This window comes from Equus caballus, chromosome 10, assembly GCF_041296265.1.
Source record: "Equus caballus isolate H_3958 breed thoroughbred chromosome 10, TB-T2T, whole genome shotgun sequence".
NCBI classification, from domain to species: domain Eukaryota; kingdom Metazoa; phylum Chordata; class Mammalia; order Perissodactyla; family Equidae; genus Equus; species Equus caballus.
In genome coordinates this window covers 7349360-7374143 of record NC_091693.1, presented here as the reverse complement: position 1 = coordinate 7374143, position 24784 = coordinate 7349360, and the positions used below count along the sequence as shown (strand labels likewise).

At 38.1% G+C, this 24784-nt stretch overlaps 2 protein-coding genes across 12 annotated transcripts in view; one reads left to right on the top strand and one right to left on the bottom strand.

The window, feature by feature from the left end:
• Positions 1–5563: 5563 nt before the first annotated feature.
• ZNF146 (zinc finger protein 146) lies at positions 5564–24241 on the bottom strand. 9 transcript variants are annotated; one of them, XM_070224332.1, is made up of 5 exons: positions 23775–23861; positions 21485–21562; positions 16322–16549; positions 14104–14175; positions 5564–8616 (listed from the first exon to the last, which is right to left on the bottom strand). In XM_070224332.1, the coding sequence occupies exon 5, from the start codon at positions 7831–7833 to the stop codon at positions 6955–6957; it is 879 nt and encodes a 292-aa protein (XP_070080433.1). In that variant the 5' UTR covers positions 7834–8616; positions 14104–14175; positions 16322–16549; positions 21485–21562; positions 23775–23861; the 3' UTR covers positions 5564–6954. The 9 variants fall into 9 exon arrangements, with proteins under 9 accessions (XP_070080433.1, XP_023507125.1, XP_070080430.1 ...); XM_023651357.2 differs by lacking the exon at positions 21485–21562 and having other exon boundaries at positions 23775–23912; XM_070224329.1 differs by lacking the exon at positions 14104–14175 and having other exon boundaries at positions 23782–23866.
• ZNF565 (zinc finger protein 565) overlaps positions 24220–24784 on the top strand; it is a 31839-nt gene continuing 31274 nt past the window's right edge. For 2 of the 3 annotated variants that reach the window (XM_005596196.4, XM_070224289.1), the window contains exon 1: positions 24240–24352. The gene's annotated coding sequence lies outside the window, so the exon portion shown is untranslated. Of the gene's footprint in view, positions 24353–24784 lie in introns of all 3 variants that reach the window. The other variant, XM_070224287.1, reaches the window with a different exon arrangement.

The window sequence follows — 24784 nt, the reverse complement described above, 5'->3', positions numbered from 1 at the left end:
TATTTAAGATTACAATCATTCATTCACCTGGTGAGTTGACATTTTTACCATTCTCTAGGAACTTTATCTCTAGCAATGTGTTTGCCTTAAAGACTATTTTGTCTGGTATTAAATAAAACAGCTTTCTCTTGGATACAATGTGCCTAGTATATCTTTTTGTGTATTTTTCATGTGTGTCCTTATCTTTTTAGACATGTCTGTTGTAAATAGCATATAGCTGCTTTAAAAAAAATCATATTTCACAATCTTTGATTTTAACTGAAAATTTGAGCCCATTTACATTTATTGAGATTAATGATGTACTTAGATCTATTTCTAAAATAAATTCATTTTGTGGTTTCTATTTATCTCACTTTTTCTGTTTTTTGTTTTTGTTTCCTCCTCATTTTCCCGCCTTTCTTTGGGTTGTTTTTTAACTCACTCCATCATTTTCTTCTAGTTTGGAAGTTCTCTCTCTCCCTGCCCCCTCCCTCTTTTTAGCAGCTACCCTGGTTATTTTAACGTGTACACTTAATACATCTGCCATCCTTCCAAAATAAAAGCATTTTAGAATGCTTTATCCCAAGAACTTGCTAAGAAAATTTGCTTCTCAAAACTTTAGTCCTTGTGTTAACTCCACAAGTAGACATTATCATTGTTTTAATCACTATTCTTAATCAAAATTTTATATTAAAAATTCTTTTGCATAAATATTTAACCCTGGGTATATTTTAGTCTGGTCTCCAGTATTTTCTCCTGTTTTACCTATCAACTTATTTTTTACAAGATTCCTGATGTAGACTAGCCAGGAATTCCCTGGATCCATATACTAATTAATTCTACCCAGCTAATGCAGACTTGCTTCACAGTTCACTATTCCGACCATCTGCATTTTATCTTCACTTCTGTAGGATAATAATCTCATAATGAACTTTTACTCAATAACATACTCTCAAAATTTCCTTTTATGTGGTAAGATGTCAACAAAAAGCTCTTAAGTCTGATAGTCATCTTAGGGTAGAAAATAACAATTGGAGAAAAGCCACCATTAGAATCTTCTAAGTCAACTCCACAAAATCCCCAGGGCCTGCAGTTCAAATTGGACACATCTTCAGGATGTCTGAAATGAGAGTTGCCTCATGAGGAAAAAGGAATTTTTACTGAAAAAAAAAAAAAACTTCTACCTCCTCAAATCTTGCACACTCCCTCCTCTTCTTTTATTCTAACCAAAAACTTCATCTGATGCTTCATTGAGAAAATACGATTAACCATAGGGGCTCCTTTTATTCTCCCCATCACCAAATTCTCAGATCTGTTTCCATTGACACCTATATCCTCTCTTCCCTCCTGCTCACAGAGAAAGTAACCTAGTTCCTATCAACCACTAACTGGTCATCTATGCAACAGCTCATCTTCTCTTGGCCTCTCAAAAACTTCTGTCCTGAAGTTATCTTACTGGGCCATCAGTTTACAAATAAACCCTGTATCTTCCATCTACTAACAAACCGAAGAACTGAAAATTCCTTCTTTAATTTCACATCTCCCTCAAACTGACCCACCTCTGGGCTTCCAGCAAAACATTTCAAGAGTAGTCTACACTTGCTATCACCTCTTCCTATCTTTATGTTCAGTCTTTAATTCAATCTAATGATGATAAACATTTATTGATCATTTATTAGGTGCTGAGTACTGTTCAAAGATGGTTTTAATGTGAATTATTACTTAATCCTCACAAGTCTATGAGAAGATGATGCATCGGATAAGGCAACTGAGGCACAATGTTACAGAACTTGCAGAAAGCCTCAAAAACGGCAGGACAAGACTTCAAAACCAGGCAGGTTGACAGCAGAGCCGTGCTCTCATCAATCTACCCTATGCTGCTCCAATCTGGTTTATGACCCCCGCAGAGCACCACAGAGACCTACAATGGCCTACATTTTGCCAAATCTAAAGGACACTGTATTCATCTTATTCAATTTTATAGTAGCAATCACCAGTATGACTGGCTCTATCTTGAACCACATGGCTCTCCTGACTTCTAAGACACCACACTCTAGATTAGATATCCTCCTGCCTCGTTAGCATAGGAGATTGGCTACTTTTCCTTCCTCTGCATGACATCTAAATGTTGGAAGAGTGCCGAGGCAGAAACCTAGGCTTTCTTGTTTTCTCTATATTTATACTTTGCCTAAGTGATCTTATCCTATCACCCATCTTGAATACTATCTGAAGGCTGAAGTTACTGAGCTGTCCCCTGATTTCCACTTAGTGTCAAACAAGCTTTTCACACCTAACGTATCCAAAACCAACTTGATTTTATTCCCTCCCAAACTGATTCTCCATAGCCACCTAACATCTTCATTAGCCAGTTCTAGTTTAAAAAGTTGGCACTGAATTTAACGTCTTCCCTTGTTATCACGCACCTCAGTAAGTCCTGTCAGCTCACCTCCAAATAAATCTCAGACCTATCCATTTCCATCCATGTCCAATGCAACTCCTCTGTCCTAACCTCTATCATCTTGCTTCAGTAATTATGCAGCCCCTAAAATGGTCGCCCTGCCTCTACTCTTGCTCCCATTTCAATCCACTCTTCACAGAGCATCAAGCGACCTTGTCAAAATGTCAAACATGTCACTGCCATACTCAAGTCTCCTTTGGCAAATTCTCATAACACCTTAAGAATAAATTCCAAGGGGCCAGCCCTGTGGCCGAGTGGTTAAGTTCACGCACTCCACTTGAGCAGCCTTGGGTTTTGCCAGTTCACATCCTGGGTGCAGACCTAGCACTGCTGATCAAGCCATGCTGAGGTGGCATCCCACACAGCCAGGGCCAGGACTACAACTAGAATATGCAACTACGTACTGGAGGGCTTTGGGGAGAAGGGAGAGAAAAAAAAAAGATGGGCAACAGATGTTAGCTCAGGTGCCAATCTTAAAAAAATGAAAATCCAAGCCTTTGACACAAAGGCCTGTGACCCTTACAGCATATGCTCCATGCCTGTATCTTCAAGTACATCTCCCAACATTTTTTCCTTTCCTATTAGTGCATTATTTTTTCATTACGTTTATCACAAAACAAAAAACTTAATGTTTCCCCCCACCAGATGCAAAAGTAGTAGTAAGATCTCAAGAGGGCACGAGCATGTTGTCTTGATGGTCACCATTTATCTAATGTCTGGCATGTAATAGGCAATAGCCGAATATTCGTCAAAAAAGTTCACAAGAACGTTCTCTCCCATCTATTACACTGAAATATTATAAAAGCCATAACTTGCTTCATAGTCTTAGCTCTACCACTAAGTAGATGTAAAACACTGAGTTTGCTGCTCATCTCTCATTTTTTCTAGATATTAAAATAGAGAAATAATATGCATACTGTCATCTACCAGAGAGCTGTTCTGGATAAAAATGTTTAGATCAGTTCTCAAAGTGTGGTCCCTGGCACAACAGCATCACCTGGGAACTTGTTAGAAACACAAATTCGCAACCCCCGCTCCAAATTTACTGCATCAGGAACTCTGGAGGTGGGGCTCAGCAACAAGCCCTCTAAGTGATTCTATGTACACTCAAGTTTAAGAACCACTGATTTAGATGAAAATACTTTGGGGGAAAAAAAGTAGAGCCAAACAAATGCCAGGTTATTGCCTTATATGACAAAATCATGCTTAACCTTGTTATTTGTCAGTGAACGTAAACAGTAAAATTACGAAGCCAGGGTTTTCATAATAGTTTATGTTGTTCATAGTATCTTAAACACAGAACACCTTAAATGTGAAATACTTATGCAAGCAAAGCCAAGAGATGGTATTGCCTACACACACAACTAAGGAATACCTAACAGTAGATGCAAGGTTATGACTGAAAATTAGGACATTTTAGGGGTTTTGTTAGGCTGAGGGTAAGAATAAAGGAGGATGTTTTGTGGTCCTTCACATGGTTTGAAATTATATAAGATAGCAGTTAATATGTATACAGGCAATGTGGAATTAACCAAGATTTCTCTTATAAATCTTGACTAATGAGGATTCAGGTGTCCAACCGTCAAGTCATTTATATCTACACTCTATCAATTAGGATGGAGTAAAATACATGTACTTAGAGAGTTCAGATCATCTGCCTCCTGACATGAGTAAAAACAGTAATTCTGAACTACAGATTCAACTTTCTTCTATGAGCCAACACAGTGAGTATTGCTGGGTGGGGGAGGGGGTCCTAGGCCATGGCAAATAGACACATTAAGATATTCTCCTGGTTTTGTCTTAGCCTCAGGATTGTCATTTACTCTGCTGACTCTGAAGCCGCACAAACACACAAGCAGAGGTAGAAGAGCTACATGAAGCATGAGAGATTAAGGGAAAAAAAAGTAGTTTAGGAAAACATGTCTTATGCCTAAAATCTTTACATAGAATGTTTCTCCGTACTAAGAGTAACAAATGGAGGCAATTTTTAAATGGTGTACAAAAATTTGGTGCTGTTCCTCAGTAGGTTTAGTACATAACACCCTTTTTAAAAAAGTGGTGGTGGGGGGGGGGGGGTAGCCCTGTGGCTGAGTGGTTAACTTCCTGCGCTCTGCTTTGGCAGCCCAGGGTTTCACCAGTTGGGATCCTGGGCGCAGACATGGCACCGCTCATCAGGCCATGTTGAGGCGGCATCCCAAATGTCAAAACCAGAAGGACCCACAACTAAAACATACAACTATGTACCAGGGGGCTTTGGGGAGAAAAAGGAGAAATAAAATCTTTTAAAAAAAGAGGGGTGGGGACTTCATGTTAGGAAGGACTAAGATTCATGTGGATATTTAAGTATATAAGTCATGGTCATTCCTCCAAAAAGACTAATAAAAGATACAGAGTAACGTGGCATTTAACTGAGATTAAGAGCTTTTTTAAAAGGTTTTGAAATCAACCTCAAATGTTGTATTGCTGATGTTCACCATTATTTAAGAAAACCTTTAATAATAGTACTTATATCAAGTTACACTGTGATGAGGGACCAGACAAAAAATATCTTTAGGAAGGACTGGTTTTCACAATAGAATTCTGCCAAGGGTCTGAACCACTTTTCTCATCATACCCATCCCATCCTTTCCACCTCTGTAAAAGAAACTAACAGTAACTCAATGGGGACAATCCCTTCACAATGTATACATATATCAAATCATCATGTTGTACACTTGAAATACTGTACAATTTTGTCAATTACACCTCAATAATGTTGGGAGAAAAAACAACAAAAAAAAGTGTCTGTCTAAGCAATCGGAGACATGCAATAGGTTACAGGTGAGATCCAGGTGTTGGCATTTAACTCGAATTGGGGGAAGTTCTGAGAACTTGAACGATTTTCTCTTTAAAAATGAAAAAATCAAAAACATGTTTAAAACCCATGCTATTCCTATGGAAATTCACAGGACCAGAAAACTGAAATTTCAAACTCTGTTTATATGAAGTATGTGCATGTATCTGTATTTAACTAAAGTTCTCAAAAATGTCTAAGCTCAAACAATATGTTGCAAAATAATGTTAGAAATGTGAAGATATGGACCATATAGTCTACACTATAACACGTAAAAATAAAACAGATTTGGATTATGCTGTCATTTTTAATTTTAATAAAATAGATTATTTCATATTACATAGAGAGCAAGTCCATCAACTCATCATTGATAAAATTTTAGAAATATTTTCTATAAAAAGTTTAGTATTTGATTGGGAATGAATCCATTAGAACATGATTTCTATAGGTACAGTGTTCCCATCCTCACCCCCATTCTTATCAATTATGAGAAAATTTAAAAATACAGAAAAGTACAAAAAATAAGACAAGATATCCATATACCATAACCCAGAATTATCCAACATTTTGATATATTTACTTGCAGTCTTTTTCATTTTTAAGAGAAATGAATGTTTATATATAAAACTGAAGTCCCCTTTAATGAATCCCTACCCTAACCCTCCCCATTCATTCCCCACTCCACTCTTCACAGGCAACCACTATCAAGAGTTTGGTCTGTATCCTTCCAACCCACTTCAAAAACATTTTAAAAACATACATACATATATGTATCCATTACCAATATATAGTACTGAATTTTGTGAAAGAAGTTTTAATTTAAATTTACAAAAATGTCATCGTACTATATGTGTCATTCTGCAACTTCATTTTCCCCCCTCAACTTAATTTTTGAGATCCTTCTCTGTAATACATGTAGATCTCATTTGTTACATTTTACAGATATACAGTATTCCATCATAAGTTGTTTTCCATTTTGTTCCTGATGGGCATTTAAGTTGTTTCCAATTTATGGCTACTACAAATCATGCCACAGTATATAGCCTGGTATATATTTCCTGAGCATAGAAACTCAGAGAATTGCTAGGGATTTTTGTTGTCAGGAATGTTTCCCTACTCCCAAGGTCATAATTTTAGTATATATAGCTTTGTCATAGTCCTGCTTCTAATCCCTTTAGATCTTACCTTTGCATATAGTTCCTGGTCTATTTTTTTTCCTTGGAGAACAAAATACCTCCAAATCATTTGTTAAATAGTCCCATTATCTTCTCACCTCCTGATGCCATTTCTATCATATTCTAAATTTTAATAAATGCATAGGTGTTTCCAGAATCTCTTCTGTTCTGCTAAAGCAATATTATAAAAGTCTCTTCCTTTCCAAAACTCGACTTCTTGTTATTACACTGAAGATCTCCAGATCTATGCAGATAGCAATAAGCATGTTTTCCATTCCCAATTTTAGTGGTAATGTGTCTTAAGTTTCAGCATTACCTTTGCTGGAGGTTTTTTCATTGAGCACAGGATTTTTATCATACAAATGTCCTTCTCGGCATGGTGTCCCATAAGTTTTTAGCTTTTCTTTCCCTCATTGTGATGCTTTCCTTCAGAACAATTATTTCTGGTGTGCTAGGAGGTGTAAATTCCTGATGAATGCTTTCCCATTTTCAAGGTATTCACAGGGCTTTTAATGAGTATGAATTTTCTGATGTCTAATGTGGTGAGACTTCTGGCTAAAGGCCTTCCCACATTCACTACATTGATAAGGCTTCTTACCTGTGTGTATTCTCAAATGCAGAGCAAGGGTTGAGAACTGAGAGAAGGCTTTCCCACATTCATTACAACCATAGGGTTTCTCCCCTGTATGGCTTCTCACATGCACAGTAAGAGACGAGCTTTGAGAGAAGGCTTTTCCACATACATTGCATTCATAAGGTTTATCACCTGAATGAATTCTCACATGTACAATAAGTGACGTTCGTTGAGAGAAGGCTTTTCCACATTCATTACATTCATACGGTTTCTCTCCAGTGTGAATGTTTTGATGTTTTATGAGGTACTTCTTCTGGCCAAAAGCTGTTCCACATTCACTACATTTAAACGGTTTCTCTCCAATATGAATTTTCTCATGCTCAGTAAGATTTGATTTGCCACTGAAGGTTTTCCCACACTCCTTACATACAAAGGGCTTCTCTCCTGTGTGGGTTCTCTGGTGTCTGATGAGGTTTGATTTCTGAATGAAAGCTTTCCCACAATCCTTACACTCAAAAGGTTTCTCTCCAGTGTGAATTTTCTGATGCGTAAGGAGGTTTTCCTTCTGGCTGAAGGATTTTCCACATTCATTACATTCAAAGAGCTTCTCTCCAGTATGGGTGTTCTGATGTTTAATGACATACTGCTTTTGGCTGAAGGCTTTCCCACATTCATTACATTCAAAAGGTTTCTCTCTATTATGAAAATGCTCATGCTCTGTGAGATTTGATTTGTGGCTGAAGACTTTCCCACATACCTTACAGGCAAAGGGGTTTCCCCCACTACAAATTCTCTGCTGACTGAGGTGTGACATCTGAATGGAAGCTTTCCCACATTCACAAGGTTTCTCTCCAGTATGAATTTCTTGATGAATGAGGATTTACTTTAGGCTGAAGGTATTTCCACATTTCTTACATCTGTAGGAGTTCTTTGTGTATGACCTTTTCAATTGTAGGGTAAGGATTAAAGTTTGAGAGAAAATTTTACGATACTCAGTACATTCAAAGCTTTCTCTCCAAGTATAAATTTTCCACTACTCAGTGAAGTTTTGTTACTGTCACTGGTTTCTCTCCAGGTGAATTTTCTTCTACTCAATGAAATCTGTCATCTAGCTAAAGGCTTTTCAATATTCCTTAGAAGCACAGGGTTTCGCTCCAGCCTGACTTCGACATTTAATGAAGGGTGATATGTGAGTGAAAGTTTTCCCACATTCAGTACATTCATAGGTTTCTCTCCAGTATGAACGCTCTGGTATCAGACGGGTTTCAAATTTTTTTTAATTGAAGGCATTTCCACACTGATTTACACTCAAAGGGGGTTACTATCATAAAGAATAAGCTGTGGCAGGATTTCCAAACTAAGTAAATTGATGATTCTTTCCTACACAACTTTCCTCATGATTAAATCTAAATTGTTTCAAACTCTTTCTAGGTAAGTTGATAAAGGTGTTGCCTTAAAAGGTGTAAAGTCTGAGATCAGAGGAAGTATTTTTCCAATTTTCTTATATTCACTGCTTTTTTCCTCAGTCTGTACTTTATTGGAGATGGATGCAAGTCTTGTTGCCTCTCTATCTGCTCATCATCTTCTCAGGCTTCTTCTAAAATGGAGTACAAAGAATGATCATTTAAAGGAGTTAATGTATAAAGTGCTTAGAACTGTGCTGGCACATGGTAAGCACTCAATAAATGTTAGCTTTAATTATCATCATTGTTTATGAATTTTCCCATTACTAGTAATAAAATTTCATATTGTGCTTTTTTGGGATTAACTCTGGTTAGCCCATCTCACAATATGAAAGAATCCTCATGACCAATGTCTCCAACTAACTTCCAAGAAGGAAACTCCTGTGGAGGATATCTGGGTAGAAAATTAACATTCATGGGTACATAAAGCTTAGACTACTCTTGAGAAATAACCCTTCCCATTTCATAATTCAGCAAATTAAATGTAACAAACAATGAAAAGTTAACAAATAGGATTAAAAATACGACTACATAAAACTGAGAAAGTCTACCTGGGATACCTAAGAAAAGGAAAGGAATAACCAACATCTTCTTCCTCCCAAAACCCCATTAAAATGAGAAGAAAAAAGAAAATGGTACAAACTCACAAGAAAACAGAATATGATAGGAGACATCAGTAAATACAGATATTAACAAATTTTTCGATATAATAAAGCACATGGAAGATTTTCAACACACAGCAGACCTGAGGTAGTTCAAGTAACATAAAGGTACTGCAGAAGAGGGGGCCAATGTCAAGCAAGCCAATTTGCGCCATGAAATATCAGAAAGACTCAGGAAATGGACGGAATCAAGTACCTCAAGAGAAGGAATAAAGGATGGTACCCAAGAAAAAGATTGTATAAGGTGCAGCTGGACCTTGACCCTCCCAGTCAAGAGGGCAAAGGTCTATTCCTTGTATGAAATGGAAATTATTCTTTGCAGAAATTTAAACAGAGAAGCTCAACTCAAGGACTCCCAACAAACAAGGCAACAGGGCACAGGTAATACACTGAAATCAATGGAATTAAAACTATACATAACATGGTGAGACCTCCAGCACCATTCTGCAACTGAGGCCAAGACATGTTGGTAACCAGGTACATATACCCATAAGCAAGATATGAAAGAATCCTTCTCTGGGAGAACCTGAAAGGCCCATGAAAAACCTTGGCAGGACGCCCCTCCAAGACAGTATTTGTCACCTGTACCCATTTTTTTCACCAAAACAAAGGACCTGGCCCCACCTGAGTCTGTGAGAGTAAGGCAGTATAAGCTTTCTGCAGGGAGGAGACCTGGGATCCATGAGGCCTTATACTTTTGATCCATTAAAGCCTACCAGACGACAAAAAGCATCCAATACAAGAAAGCCTAAGATCACCTTTTAGTGAATCATTCTTTTATTTTTTTTTTAAGATTTTATTTTTCCTTTTTCTCCCAAAGCCCCCCAGTATACAGCTGTGTATTTTTAGTTGTGGGTCCTTCTAGTTGTGGCATGTGGGATGCCGCCTCAGTGTGGCCTCATGAGCAGTGCCATGTCTGCACCCAGGATTCGAACTAGCAAAACCCTGGGCCGCTGAAGCTGAGCACGTGAACTTAACCACTCGGCCATGGGGCTGGCCTCAGTGAATCATTCTTAAACATGACCTTGCAGCCAATATTCCACACACATTTGAGGAACTCCACTATCATGAAAGACAGAGAAACATCAAGAGAAAAAGAAAGTCTGATAAAAGGAAAGGCATAGCAAACAACAAACCCTAAAACCAATCAGACAGTTACAAGAAGATTATTTTATCAGTGAAACAATAACAGGGTTTTGTAAGCAAGAAACAAAAAGTTCCCTTAGAAACTAAAACTATGGGGAGGGGAGAAGGGGAGGTAGACTGTATTATCATTCACCAGTAACAGAGTCATCTTACTGAAGAAGGATTTATATTACTTAACCCTAGCAAACTCAGGCATGGCCAAATACCTTGTTTGGCCAATAAAATATGAGCACAAGTAACAGTATCATTTCCTGATAGAAGCTTTAAGAAGACAAATTTAGAGGATAAACCAAAGTAATATAATAGCTGAGTAAAAGAAGTTCCAGAAAATAAAAGGAGAAAACTGACTAGAGGAAATATTCAAAGAACAGAAAAACTTCTTGTCCTCTAAAGCCATGAATTTGTAGACTTAAAGGGCCCACTCAGTACCCTCCACAACGAATAATAAAAGATGCATAACTAGACACACCACTATGACATTTCAAAAGGAAAAATAAAGAGGCTGTAAATGTTTTCAGAAAAAAAGAACATGTATCATTCAAAGGAACAGGAATCAGAATGGCATCAAATTTCTCAACAGAAACAGGGGAAGTTAGAAGACAAAATTCTGAGGGAAAAATTCTAAGCTTAGCCTATCAATCTAATGGACAGTCAAAGGCATTTTTCAGATATGCAAATGATGAAAAATTTTACCTCAAATCCACCTTTCCTCTCAGGATGCTACACGCTACTAAAAGATGTGCTCCACCAAAATTAGAAGACAGAGAAGGCAACAGATATAGGATCCAAAAAAGAAGAGATGTAACCCATAGGGAAAATAAAGAAAATTCTTTGATAATGGTGATGAGAAACTACAAGATAAGAGGTGACTATTGAGTCAGAGGATAACCTGTCCAGATTGGAGCAGGAGAACAAAAATTCTAGGAGTTATATCTCCATGGGGAAAAATGGGAAGAGATTTCCCAATGCATTTGACCATGTGGAAACTAGTATTGAGAGGGCTTGTAACTATTCTGAGGAAAGTCCAAGGGAGTCTGTGCTAAATGCAGAAAACCAAGGAAACAAACAAAAAGTGCGGCAAATATCAATTCCACAAAAAGCAAAAAAAAGTATAAAAATAAATGTAATTTTATACAAATACACAAGTACTTCTACTGTACACCAAAGGATGATAGATGTCTCAAGGAAGAGCACTTGGGCAAATCATTTATGTTGTGAGCTAAACTAGCCAACCTTTTTCACGGAGCACCATTAATTTACTTTAAATAAATTAATAAATGATTGACTTACAAACTAGAGCTATTTAGACAGGTATTATTTGGCAGGTACTTTGACAGAATGAAGTGAGAAAATCATTTCAAGGAAAACAAAGGACAGCATATGTTGCCAATGATAAAATTTGAGTTTTCAAGCAAAAATTAGCATTTCGGAAAACCTATATCTTCCCTTCACCGGGAGATGATAGCGTCTCAATTCTTCAAAGACTTTTCTAATGCGATCAGTAATGATATTAACAAATATGTTTTGATATTGTATAATAAGATGTGTCAACATTTGAAAACTCTGCAGAAATGAGAATCCAGCTGTCCTCTACTAAACCAGACAGTAGATATTTACAAATCTGCAATGTCGCTTTTCTCATTAAACTTTTTTAATTTGGAAAACTGTTATTTTTATTAAGAAGTGTAATTTAAGTTCCCATGTAAGGGGATCATTAAATAAATAAATATTTTTCAAAGTTTCTCAATTTTACTTTTAAACAACATAAATATCACTAAAGTCCACAAAAACCAAAGGTCTTTGGAAGTTCCTGAAGTTTTAACAATGTAAAGGTGACTGCTAATTCGTATGGAGTTTCCCCTTGTGACGATGAAAATGTTCCAGAATTAGATAGTAGTGATGGTTGCACAACTTGTGAATATACTAAAAACCACTGAATTGCACACCCTAAAAGAGTATACTTTATGTTATATGAATTATATATCACTAAAGCTGTTATTAAAAAAAAAAAAAGAAACCTAAGTTACTGAGACCAAGAAGTTTGACAACTGCTACTCAAAACGTTTCTTATTATTCATTCAACAAATATCTTTCTCTCTTTTCCTATGTGCCAGGCACAGTTCTAAGCTTCTAGGGATAAACAGTATTGAACAAAACTGACAAAATTCTCTGCCCTAATCAAGTTTACATTCCAGTGGACAGAGACAGATAATAAACAAATAAATAAAGGAGATGATTTGTCAAAAAGTTCTAAGTGCTATGAAAAAAAATTAGAGAAGGGGTAAAGAATTTCAATTTTAGATATAGTGGCCTCTGAGAAGGAAAGATTCAGGACATGAAAGAAGAGAGTGATCCTTACAGACATCCAGAGGAAGAGCATTCTAAGCAGAATTTAAAGTTCACAGGCCCTGAGGAACAGCCTGACAAGCGTGTTAAGTATACAACCAGTGAGTCACAACTATGCATAGTATGTTCTTCCTGTCCTTTGGCTTAGCCTGACCTCTCCTATTTTCAACCTCCTTAGAATCTACAGAACCTCCTGGAAGCAGCTCCAGTAACATGCCCCTAAAAAGACTTCTTCAATCTTGTCTCTTATTTATAAACATCTTTCCCCACAGCTTCTAATCACAATCGGATTCACTTTTCCTAAAATAAAAGTGTTCCATATGAAATATTTTTAAACCCAAATTTGTATGTACTTAAAGGTCTTAACATCCTAACTATACCCTGAGATGCTGGATTTAATGGCTCTACTCTTTTCTTTGAATGGCTGATAGTACATATTATTAAAATAGTGGGGGCAATATCAAGGGGGAAAAGGAGGGAGGACAGTTTAGATTTTAAAGACTAAACAGACAACAACAGACAACAGACAACAATCAGAAGGGAGATCAACAGAAGAGCAACTAACAGGTTTAAATGATGAGTGTAACCTGAATAGGAAGAGCATTTTATAATCAAAGGCTAAGATGGAAATTCAAATTCAAAGACTTTTATAGAGAGAAGGAAATATGTTCACATTTATATTCTTATGGTTAGTATGTCCTCTCTTGATTACACTGAAGTGTATCTTTTTAAAGGCTTGACTGACCATATCACAAGGATCATGAGAAAAGAAATAGTCCAGACATAATATGAAACAGGTTTGAACTGATCTCTAGACCTGAAAATAATGAACTGAAATCTCTAATTTGGGTAGGAAATTAATGATTTAATCATCTGACACAATGAGAATGAAATCAGATGCTGTTTATCCTATAAACACATAAAATTATAGCAGGCAAGATAGAAAGGCTGGAGGTGCCAAAATAAAAATTGACATCATAAAAAGAATTACTTCTAACTTCAGAATGGATGCATCCTTTCTGGGAATTAATTTATAAAGGGAGGGAGGAAAGGCAGAATGCAGTGTTCTAGGAGTCATCTCCAGTAAGAGGAGAGAGAGAAGAAAAAATAAAAGCAAAGGACAAAGCAGCACTATGAAAGATAAAGCAACATATCAGGTGATCAAAGCACCAATCCAACAGAAGTGGGACAGAATTCCTTGAGGGGTTACTCAAACATAACACAGATTCTTTCCTCTCAAATGGTAAAATAAAGACATCTCTGCCCACTTTCCATGTCTGAGAAAGACAAACAGAAACAGAAAAAAAGGAAAACTGCACTGTTGATAAGAGTAGGAAGCAGCCCCAAGGCTACTGTCTTATGAGAAAGGATCTGAGTAGACAGCTGCCACTGCTGTTTTGAAATAGAGCCCTCAAGCACAATGCTTTCCAAAAACATAAGGCACAGCCTCAAGGGCCAAATTACCACCTGCTTGTTTTTAATAACAGAATCCAGGAATGCAGGCTCCATCCAGGAGACATGGTGGACTCACTGGCATCCCTGAAGGTAGGAAAAGCAGGAATGAGCAAGGAAATGCAGAGACACCATCACTGAATAAAAAAGCCTCTTACTATAGCAGAAGAGAAGAGGTCAGAACTTTCTGTCTCCCTAAATTCCTGACTTGTATATCCAACTGCCTGCCTGAATATGCACTTAGATGATAAGGAGACACGTCACAATTAAGAAGTCCAAAAGAAAACTCTTGATCTATCTCCCAAAATTCCTGATGTCTTTCTATCTCAGTAAATGGTAACTCATTCTCTTCCAGTTAAAAGCTTGGAGTCCTCAATAACTCCTTTTTTCTCTCATAACTGACATACAATCTATCAGCCAATCCTGTCAGCTATTCCTTTAAGATATCTTAAAAACCTAACTTCTTGTCACTAGCTCAACTACTACTATATTAGCGTCTGAGTAATCTCCTAGCCCTGGCCGCTTCTACCTTATTTTCTATACATCAGCCAAAATGTAATTCTGATCTTATCACTCCTCTGCTTAAAACCCTTTGATAGTTACCCAAATCACTCAGAATAAAGGCCAAAGTGTGTGATTTGGCCTGTGAGCCAACCAAACTGCCTCTTATTCCCTTTTGCAGCCTGCTGCCCTGATCACTATTCCTTGAACAGCAAGTTCCGGACTCAAGGCTTTTAAAATTTTTTGTTCCTTCTGGCTGAACGCTCTTGCACCAAATACTGCACACCCCACTCTCAAACTCTTTAGATCTTTTTTCAAATGTCATCCTGTTGTTGAGACCTTACCCTGACCAACTTACTTAAAATTGTAACTCCCAATTGGCCCTTCTCCATGCCAATTTTCCTTGATTTTTCTCCATAGCACTACCATCTGACAGAATATATTTTTTACTTATTTACTCATCATCTGCCTTCCCCAGTTAGAATATGAGCCCGAGGGAGGTATTTTTGATTGCTTTGATCACTGACATTTCCCTAGTACCTGAAATGGTGCCTAATACACATCATTCAATAAATACTTGATGAATATATGAATAAACCATGTTGGCAGAAATATAAATTGGTTTACTCCTTTTGGGAACAATGTGCCTATTTGTATCAAATCTATAAACAAACATAACTTTGACTCAGCATTTCTTCTTAAATTATTACACAGTTGTATCTGCATCTCTCTGCAAAGCAATATAAACAGGTAAATGCACTTGTGTCTTTAATAGCATAAGCCTGGAAACAACCTAGATGTCCATAAATAGGAGACAGGTTAAATAAATTATGTGTTGGTAGAGAATCTCAGAAAAAAAAACTACACAATACAATACATACCATCATATATATGAAAAGGAAAACTGAGGGCTTATATATACTCATATTTGCAGCAGAGATACAAAATATATGCTGGTTTATTCACAGACTACCTCAAGAAGGATACATGAAACTCTTAAAAGTGACTGCCTCTCTGAAAAAGAACCATAGGACTGAGGACCAGAGGTAAGAGAGGACTTTTTCACTGTATAATTTGATGTTCAAAAATGTTTACAAGTTCATGTTTTACATTAAAAAACAAATACAGGTTCATACATTCATACAGACACACACAGCAGACAGACAGAACTGATTTCTAAGGCAACAACTTCTGAGAGGTATATGGCGGTGGAAGTGAGGGAGGCAGGAGTTTGTCGATGTATAATGGGAGAGGTGGATAAGAAGACAACAGGAAGTATGATTACAGATGTAAAATATAATTCTGAGGCATTTAACCCCTGAAAGAATGAGAGAAAGTGGTAATAGAAAGGAACCTAAATGTCAGACAATACGTAAAGACTTAAGACCTATAAAACACAATGCATGAGGAAAGGAGTCTATATACATGGGGGAATATGAGACTGAGGGCGTTAATGAAAAAGAGAACAAGCACACAGAGGCAGTACAAATGAAGTACAAAGTGCTGACATCCAGAATAGAGATAAGACAGGCACCAGACCCTCAGAATCTGACGATGAAGCAGAATACTAAAATAGAGAAAATGATAATTGGAAATGCCATTCAAGTATCTCAAGAATTCATACCAAGTGATGCTTGAAGACTAGGGCCTATTAGAAAACAGCTTTAAAAGCCTTCCAGAGGGGTCAATGCTGACTAACCAACTGCAACCTGCTTGGTTGTCATTCACTCACCTGGACAAATTTCCTATCCACTTCTTTTCCACCACTCAGAGCTGTCTTCTTGTTCCAACAGAGGATCACATACAGCTTGTTCAGTTTACAACCTGCTATTGGGGAAATGATACAGCACTAGAATGTTAATGCTGGGGCCAAAGTACCATCCTGGAACTCAGACTGAGCCCTGGAGCCTTCTGAAGAACGAGGAAGGTGCAGTTTCCAGGGATGCAGAAGGAAGCGGCCCTGTGGAAAAGAACAAAGTAATGACCTTTTGCCTTAGAGATTAAAGTACACACAATTATATGAGCAAAGGGACTAAGATTATTTGAATCCTGAATTTCAAAGCCAGACTCATTCAATCATGTAAGTCTCCACAGATCCAGAAATGGGGAAAAAAGGGGAATTTACTTTCAGAATTTTACTTACATAGGAAAACTGTTCATGCCTCACGTGACTGGCTGCTATTGTTCTCTAGCACCACTCTCCTGCATACGTTCTTGAGTGGATTTTAACTGCGGCCCTTGTTCCTGGATGAATTCAATACTCACATCTAATACTACAGCAACATACGCCTATCAGAACCAAGCCACAAGGACACAATGTGTAGGAAGTTGTTCTGACAATATTCAGGAATAAAAACTCAGAAAGTTTTCCTGGAGTCCTAATATTTACTTTTTTTGTATTATACTCTGAGTAAAACTATATATTAGAAATGTCCTGTAAACATAAGTTCATCCAGTCATTCAAAAAAAGACTTTGAAAGACACTATTAGGACAACTGACAAAATCTGAATATCAACTTTGGATTAAATAATAGTAAGGTATTGATGTTAGATTTTCTGGTTTTGATTACTGTACTGTGGTTATGAAAAATAATGTCCTTGTTCTTAGAAAATTCATGCTGAAGTATTTATAAAGGGAGCATGTGTCCAACTTAGTCTCAAATGGTTCAGGGAAAAATTACACACATACATATTGGCAGAGAGAGAAGGAAAAATAAAGCAAAAGAGAAAATGCAAATGGCGAATTTGGGTAAGGTTATACGAGAGTTCTCTGTACTATTCCAACTTTTCTACAAAGTTGAGATCAACACATACTACCTGCTGTGTGTGTTGAAAAAGCTCGGTCACCACTTTGTACTGGAGTGTGGCAGAGATGGAAGGCTTAGAGCCTGATTTAAACAGTAATGTACACAGAGAGAAACATGAAAGAGTGAGTTGCCCAGAGACAATCTGCAGGAGGAAGGAGGTCAAGTTTGATATTCTGGATATTCAGAGTGTCAGGTTTCTGAGGCACATGCAGGCAGATATATCCATTAGGCAACTGCATATACAGATGAGGAACTTAGAATAGGCCTAGCATGGAAATGGGAATTCGTCAGCTGTCAGAATATCACTGCTCCTGAACACACAGGTGCACTGTTACTGTGACTGCTTATAGAGAATATACACAGTACGTGAAGATGGTCAAGGACAGAATCCTAGAACATCAACATTCAAGGAGGCAAGGCAAGGTTTCACAGGAGCATGATGGCTGCTTAGTTTTGAATCATGCAAGTACTTCTCCTGAAACAATACAAAACATCAATAATGGTGGTGGAGGGGGAGGGAACCAAGTACTCAATCCATATACTCTATCTTTAGTGAAACTAGTGGAGAGAATATATATTAACTCTAAATATTCATTCTCAGAGTGAGGGATTCACCCTGAGCGAAAATTGTTGTAACTGAATCTAACAACGAACAACAAATCTAGGGACAGAAAAACTCCCACACTCCATGTACCTCTGCCAAAGGCAGACCCAAACAGGAGGCTAAACAGGAAGTTGCAAAGAAGCCTAGGAAGAACTGAGAATGCTGAGGGGGATTCTAAGGACTCACAAGAGTTCAGAAATCTGCAGCTACTATTTCCTTACAGAATGAGTAGGCCTCACCCTAAGAAGGAACTGATGAAAGCAAGACCTAGATTAAACAGAAAAGGACTGCAGGGGGAAGGAGAAAGAGCAGGCTTCTAAAAGTGAAGGTAAGTACTATGAAAAATTGTGGGAAACAAAGAGTCAGAGATAGAAGTTGACCTCAACCAGGTTAGGGTCATCAAGCCAGAGAAGGTACGGAAGTCCTTTGCTTTAAACACTAGAAGAGGAGGTATGTGAACTTGGAAGCATAGAATGTTACTATGCCTCCTTTTTCCTGGTACTTGTCTAAGAAAATCTATTTCATACAAACATGAGTAAGACAAAATAATTTGTCTGTGTCCACACAAGGATACTGTAAGAAGAGTGAAAATGAATAGCATAATTTCCCAACAGTTAATAAAAAATAACAGTTAAATAAACTCATCTGAAAAATACTGCCACAAAGCAGACAATAAAATGAAACACAACAAAATGAATCTTTAAAAAAAGACACAAAAACTTTAAGAAGCAAGCAAAGCTACAAAAAGAACACAAAAGATAAAACAGTAAAAAAGGTAAAACTGAGTAAAGAAATGTCACCCAAAAGAAGGGAATGGAAAGAAAACAGAATAGGAAAAACAACTTACTGAGCATCTTATTTTTGTTCTGTTTGACTTTTCTTTTAAGACTGCAGTATCAGAGTTCAAAGGGGTTTTTCTTTCCTTGATTAATGTGATCTTTCCTGGTTGTTACATCTGGCCTCAGCCTCAAAAACTTTTTGTTTCTACTCACATCCCTGAGACCCAAGCAGCATGGGTAATCTATCTGTGTGTGTGTGTGTATACATATATGTATATACTACATGTATGTAATTGTAAACTATATCTGACCACAAAAGCTAGCATTTTATCTAATGCAAAAATACTGGAGGCATTTCTTTCTTCTTTTTTTGAGGAAGATTAGCCCTGAGCTAACATCTGCTGGCAATCCCCCTCTTTTTACTGAGGAAGACTGGCCCAGAGCTAACATCCGTGCCCATCTTCCTCTACTTTTTTTATATGTGGGACGCCTACCACAGCACAGTGTGCCAAGCGGTGCCATGTCCGCACCCGGGATGCGAACCAGCAAACCCTGGGCCGCCGAAGTGGAACATGCGAAATTAACCGCTGCACCACCAGGCCAGCCCCAAGGCATTTCTATTAAATTCTAAATAAAGATAAGAACGCCCATTGCCTCAATTAGTATTTAATATAATTATAAACAATAATTCAGTAAGTTAAGCAGGGAATAAAAAATAAGCTTCATATTTAACACAACAATGACTCCATTCATAACAGCAATAGAAAAGATAAAGTACCTAGAAATAAACTTAGTAAGAAGTATCTAAACCTATATGAAGAAAATTTTTAAACACTCCAGAGAGCCCAAAAGGAAAATGGAATATATTATGTACAGGAATAGGAGTATTTAAAATCATAAAGATCTAATGTCCCTTTCCTCTAAGTTATTTCATAAGTTTAATGCAATATCAATAAATATAAGTGTTTTCCCCTAGAACTAGACAAGCTCATTCTAAAGTTTACATAGAAAAATAAATAAGCAAGAATAGCTAGGAAACTCTGAAAAGGCAAGCAATAAGGAGACGAGCAATACCAGGTATTAAAACAAAATTATAAAATCTCAATAATAAAAAGTTAAATATTGGTACATGAAGACAGACTGGAAGATGGATGAGAACATAAAGTCTACAAATAGACCTAATACATACAAGAATTCAGTATATGATAAAAATGAAATTTTAAAATAGTAAAGCTAAGACTTTTTAATAAATAGTGTTAGAAGAACTGAGTAGCCAATTAGAAAAAGATAAGCCTTGATGCATACCTAATATCTTATGCCAGGGTAGATTCTAAATGAATTAAAAATATAAATAAGAAAATGCAATCCTATAAAAATGATAACCTTGTAAGGATGTGAAAGTATAGGTGAAACCTGGAGTGGGAAGGGCTTTCTGACTACGACCATAAATGAGAAGACTGATAAATTGAAGTACATAAAAATAAAAACCTCCTGATTCTGCAGTTTAGAAAAAGAAATGACCACCGTGAACAATGTCAAAACACAAATTTAAAACCTGAAAAAACCTGCAACTCATTTCATATAAGGCTAACTTTTCTAACAGCTCCCAAAAGAAAAAGACATCCCATACAAAAATGTGGAGAAGGATGTGAACAGACAATTCCAATAGATACATGTGGCCCTTACATGTATGGAAGATACCCAACCTCACTCATAATGAGGGATGCAAATTAAACCTACACTGAGATACCAATTTTCACTTATGCCTTTGGCAAAAAAAAATCAAATATTCAATACTACACTCTAAGTAAGGTTCTAGGAGTCAAATTGGGACAGAAGTCAACTTGAAGAAGCATCCACTGGCTAAAACTGTGATAATAAGAGTATCTGAGAAAAACTAGCTGCAGTTATTAGAACACAACTTTAAAATAGTACTTAAATAAGAAAAAGACAGGAAAAATTTGACACAATTTGAGGTTGCAATCAAATAAATGTAAAAGGAAGGAAAAAGTAAAAAATCATCACTTTGGAACCCATGAAGAAATTACTGTTCAGCCAAGGATTATTTATCGATGTTAAAATCATCCATTAAATGATTGATGGGAAATAAACATTTGTATGGGACTAAAGTAAAACTATTCAGATTACATTTTGGCCCTAAAAATACAATCACTAATGGTGGACCAGTCATACAGTTATGTCTCTTCTGATGTTATGCAATTGAAAGGTCACCTCTGATGTCTTCTGGCCAAAAGTCAGTCACAATTGGAACTTTTTAAAAACATCATCAGAGGTTCTGACTTAGAACCATGAAAAAGTAACCATAGAAATCAAAGAACACATCTCACGAAGGAGGTAGTGATGAGTTTCTAAAGATGAACACAGAAATCTAACTTCCTCATTCCAGCTATAAAAGGAAATGTCAAAAAAAACACAATACTTTAAACACGGAAATAAGAGTATCTACATATCTGAATCTTTCAGAAATTTCTACCAGAAACAGTATGAATGGCTGTATTATTTCTGAGGATACACTATTTTTCAGATAGTAGTAACAGGACTGTTTAACATTTATCCAGTGCTTACTACATACCAGGCACTATTCTTTAGCACGCAGAACTCCCTGATCTACACAACCAACTACCTGTGAATCAGATACTATTATTTTCTCTATATTACTAGATGAGAAGCTGAGGCACAAGTACCTGCCTAAGGCCACAGATGTACAAAGCAACAGAGGAATGAGTTAACAGAGGGAGTCTGGCTCCACGGCCTACGTCGTCCTTTAAAAAAAAAAAAAATCACTTTAACTTTTGTATACTAAATTCACAGTTAGAAAACAAACCAACATAAAAATACTTGCCTTTGCCTTATCTATCCCAGTACCACTATCCCAAAAAGAGATAGCAGCTTTTATTAATTTCTTGTGTATCTTTTGAGTTCTTTAATGGAAACAAATACAAATACATATTCTTATTTCTCTTTTCCTAATACAAATGAAGCATATCATACATTCTCCATCTTGTTTTTTTTCACTTAACAGTACATTTTTGAGTGATTTCATTTCAGTGTCAGTATATAGTTTCCTCTTCATTCTTTTGTAAAGCTGTATATTATTCTGTTGTATAGATGCATCACAATTTTATGAAACCAATCTCCTACTGATGGGCGTGAATAGTTTCTAATCTTTTTTTTTTTTTAAAGATTGGCACCTGAGCTAACATCTGTTGCCAATCTTTTTTTTTTTTCCCTTCTACTTCTCTCCAAAGCTCCCAGTACACAGTTGTGTATTCTAGTTGTGAGTGCCTCTGGTTGTGCTATGTGGGACGCCGCCTCAGCAGCCTCAGCATGACCCTAGGAGCGGTGCCACGTCCTCGCCCAGGATCTGAACCTGCAAAACCCTGACCTGACAAAGCAGAGCGCAGGAACTTAACCACACGGCCACGGGGCCGACCCCTCTAATCTTTTTCTATGCCAAACACTGCTGCCATCAGCAATCTCGCACTGATATCATTTCATGGAAACGCAGGTACATTTGTAGGACTAATTTCCAGATGTGAAATACCTGAGTCAAAAAGAAAACACATTCGTATTTATTATAGATATTGCCTGATTTCCCTTCACAGGCCTGCTTCAAGCTGATACCAACACTATTGTAATTTCTGAGGATTTATACTTTAAAATGTCACTGTTGGGCTCCCACCTCCCCACATCGCAACTGCTTTTCTTTTTCAGAGTTTTACTGGTTAATCTAGCTTGTTTATTTCTCCATATGAAGTGCAGAATCAGCTTATCTAGATCCAAAAGAAAAAAAACCGTAGACAATTTTATTAGGATCACATTAAACGAATAAATTTACTTAAGTTTGCACACTTCTTTATGAGGTCTTCCTATTGAAAAACATGGTATATCTATCTGTTCACATCTTATGTTATAACCCTTAGCACTTTAAAATATTCTTTTCTAGTCTTTTTGAATATTCCTTAATATTTTATTTTTTATTGCTATTGTAAATAGCGGTATTCTTCTATCATGTCTTCTAACCGGCTGTTGTTTGGCTATCTGAAGGCTATTGATTTGTAGATATTAAATTTGGTACCCAACTACTTTAACTCTTATTATTTAAAATTTACGCGAAGGATGACTGTGAGCGGATTCCTTAGAAAAAGCATCTTTGCAGACACATGTATTTTCATTACTTCACAAAATCCATACAAAGTGGGAACACCTCGATTCATTTAGGAGTTAGGACACCTAGAATCGAGTCTAGACTCACACGATTACACTCTAAAAAACTGCAACCCCAAGTTCTCTTCAAAGAATGTGGATCAATGTGCCTAACCTCGAACTCCAAACCCTTGACTCCCTAATCCTGGGCTTTCTGCGCCACACGACACTGCGTCTCGATGTGTAACGCTGATATTTTGTCCAGCACTTAACAGCAGCCCTATTAAAATACCCCAAAGATCAGGAGATCGGAGATCGTCTGAACCAGACTCCCACTAACGAAAAGTTCCTTTAAAATATTGTCTTTAAAAAAAAGAAGAAATCACGGGGATTTCCATTCTAGCCCAACTAAAAAGAAATGCGTGTTAATATAAAAATCCATTTTTAAACTGTTTTCCACTTAGCTTTTTCCCCCTTCAAATCTTCCAGTAAAACAGACGCCTCAGGAAGATGGCACCGTTATTATCAGCACTTTCGACAAGAGAAGCGCGGCTCAGATGTTATTAGCTCAAGGCTGATCTCCTGCATCTCCCTCTCAGACTCGGCCACCCACGATCCCGCACCCAGTTTCTCACTCCGTAATTCCGAACATCCGGTCAAACTTGCGGTCACACACGCTCCAACCCTCCTCAGAGGCCCCCACCCCCACCCCACATGGAGTCCTGACGCTTTTAAACCCACTCCCCACCCCGCGCCGCGCCCCAATAGATCCGGAATCCTTCACTTCAACCTCCCGGACCCCACCGGCCCAAGACGCCCACATCCCACCTCCTACTTTGGCGCCACGTGGAGCCAGGGGCCGGACTGACCCGCGGACAAAGACCAAAATGTCCACTCGTTGCGCTGCGCTTGCGCACTTCGAGGGCGAGTGAGCACTCCCAGAAGTCTCCGCGACGCGGCCTGCGCGGTCACCGCGACCAGGCCAGGCTGGTTGGTATCTGATTACCTTCTGTCAACAGCAAGGCCGCTTTTCCGGCCTTGGACTACATTTCCCTTAAGGCTTTGCTGGTTGACACTCAATCGCTCTCTGTCTCTCCCACGCGAAGTTGGCTGCCTCTTCCCGTGATTATGGGGCTCTCCAAGTGAGTACTTGCCTTGGAGGAAAATCAGCTCAAGCCTGGTGGGAGGTTTGGAGCGAGGACTCCGTCTTTGAAGCCTCCCGGGCGCAGTTTCAGACGGGCCAAACTCAGACTCTGAGGTACAAGGACGCCATCTTGTCCGTGCCTGGTGTGGCTCTGGACTACGTTTCCCAGAGTCCACAGCGGCCCAACGTTACGTCTCTCTTGACGTCGTGGCGAGATTGTGAGCTCTGCAGGGACCCGGACGCGACCAAGGGGAGGCAGAAGGTGAGGGGTCTGGGAGTCCGGGGCGGGAACGGGGCGTGTCCAGAACTTTGCGTTTGTGCGCGCAGGCGGGAGCGGGCTGAGGATGCGAGATTCTGAAGGAGTCTGTGGCTGTGTGACCAGGTGTGGGTGCCTTTGAGTGCAGTGGTGACTGCCTGTCTCCAGGATGTATGTCTGGTTGTGTTTGTGTAACCATGTGCGGTGCTGTGTGTTGCGGTGTGGGGTCCTTGTGACTGTGGGGATGATAACTGCTTGTGTCCCTGTTGTGTACTGTGTGTGACTGTACGCCTAGTTCTTGGGAGGGTGAGTGCACCTGTGACTGTGAGATGGGTGCAGGTGTCTGTGTGATTATGATTACGTGTTTCTAAGGTGGGTGTATGATATTGTGGCCGTGTGTGGTACTGTGTGCAGTTGTCGTGTGTCTATGACTGTGGT

What these genes read in the sequence shown, in the direction of transcription:
- ZNF146 (XM_070224328.1), bottom strand. Translation starts at nt 7,833, where the DNA reads ATGTCACACCTCAGTCAGCAGAGAATTTGTAGTGGGGGAAACCCCTTT.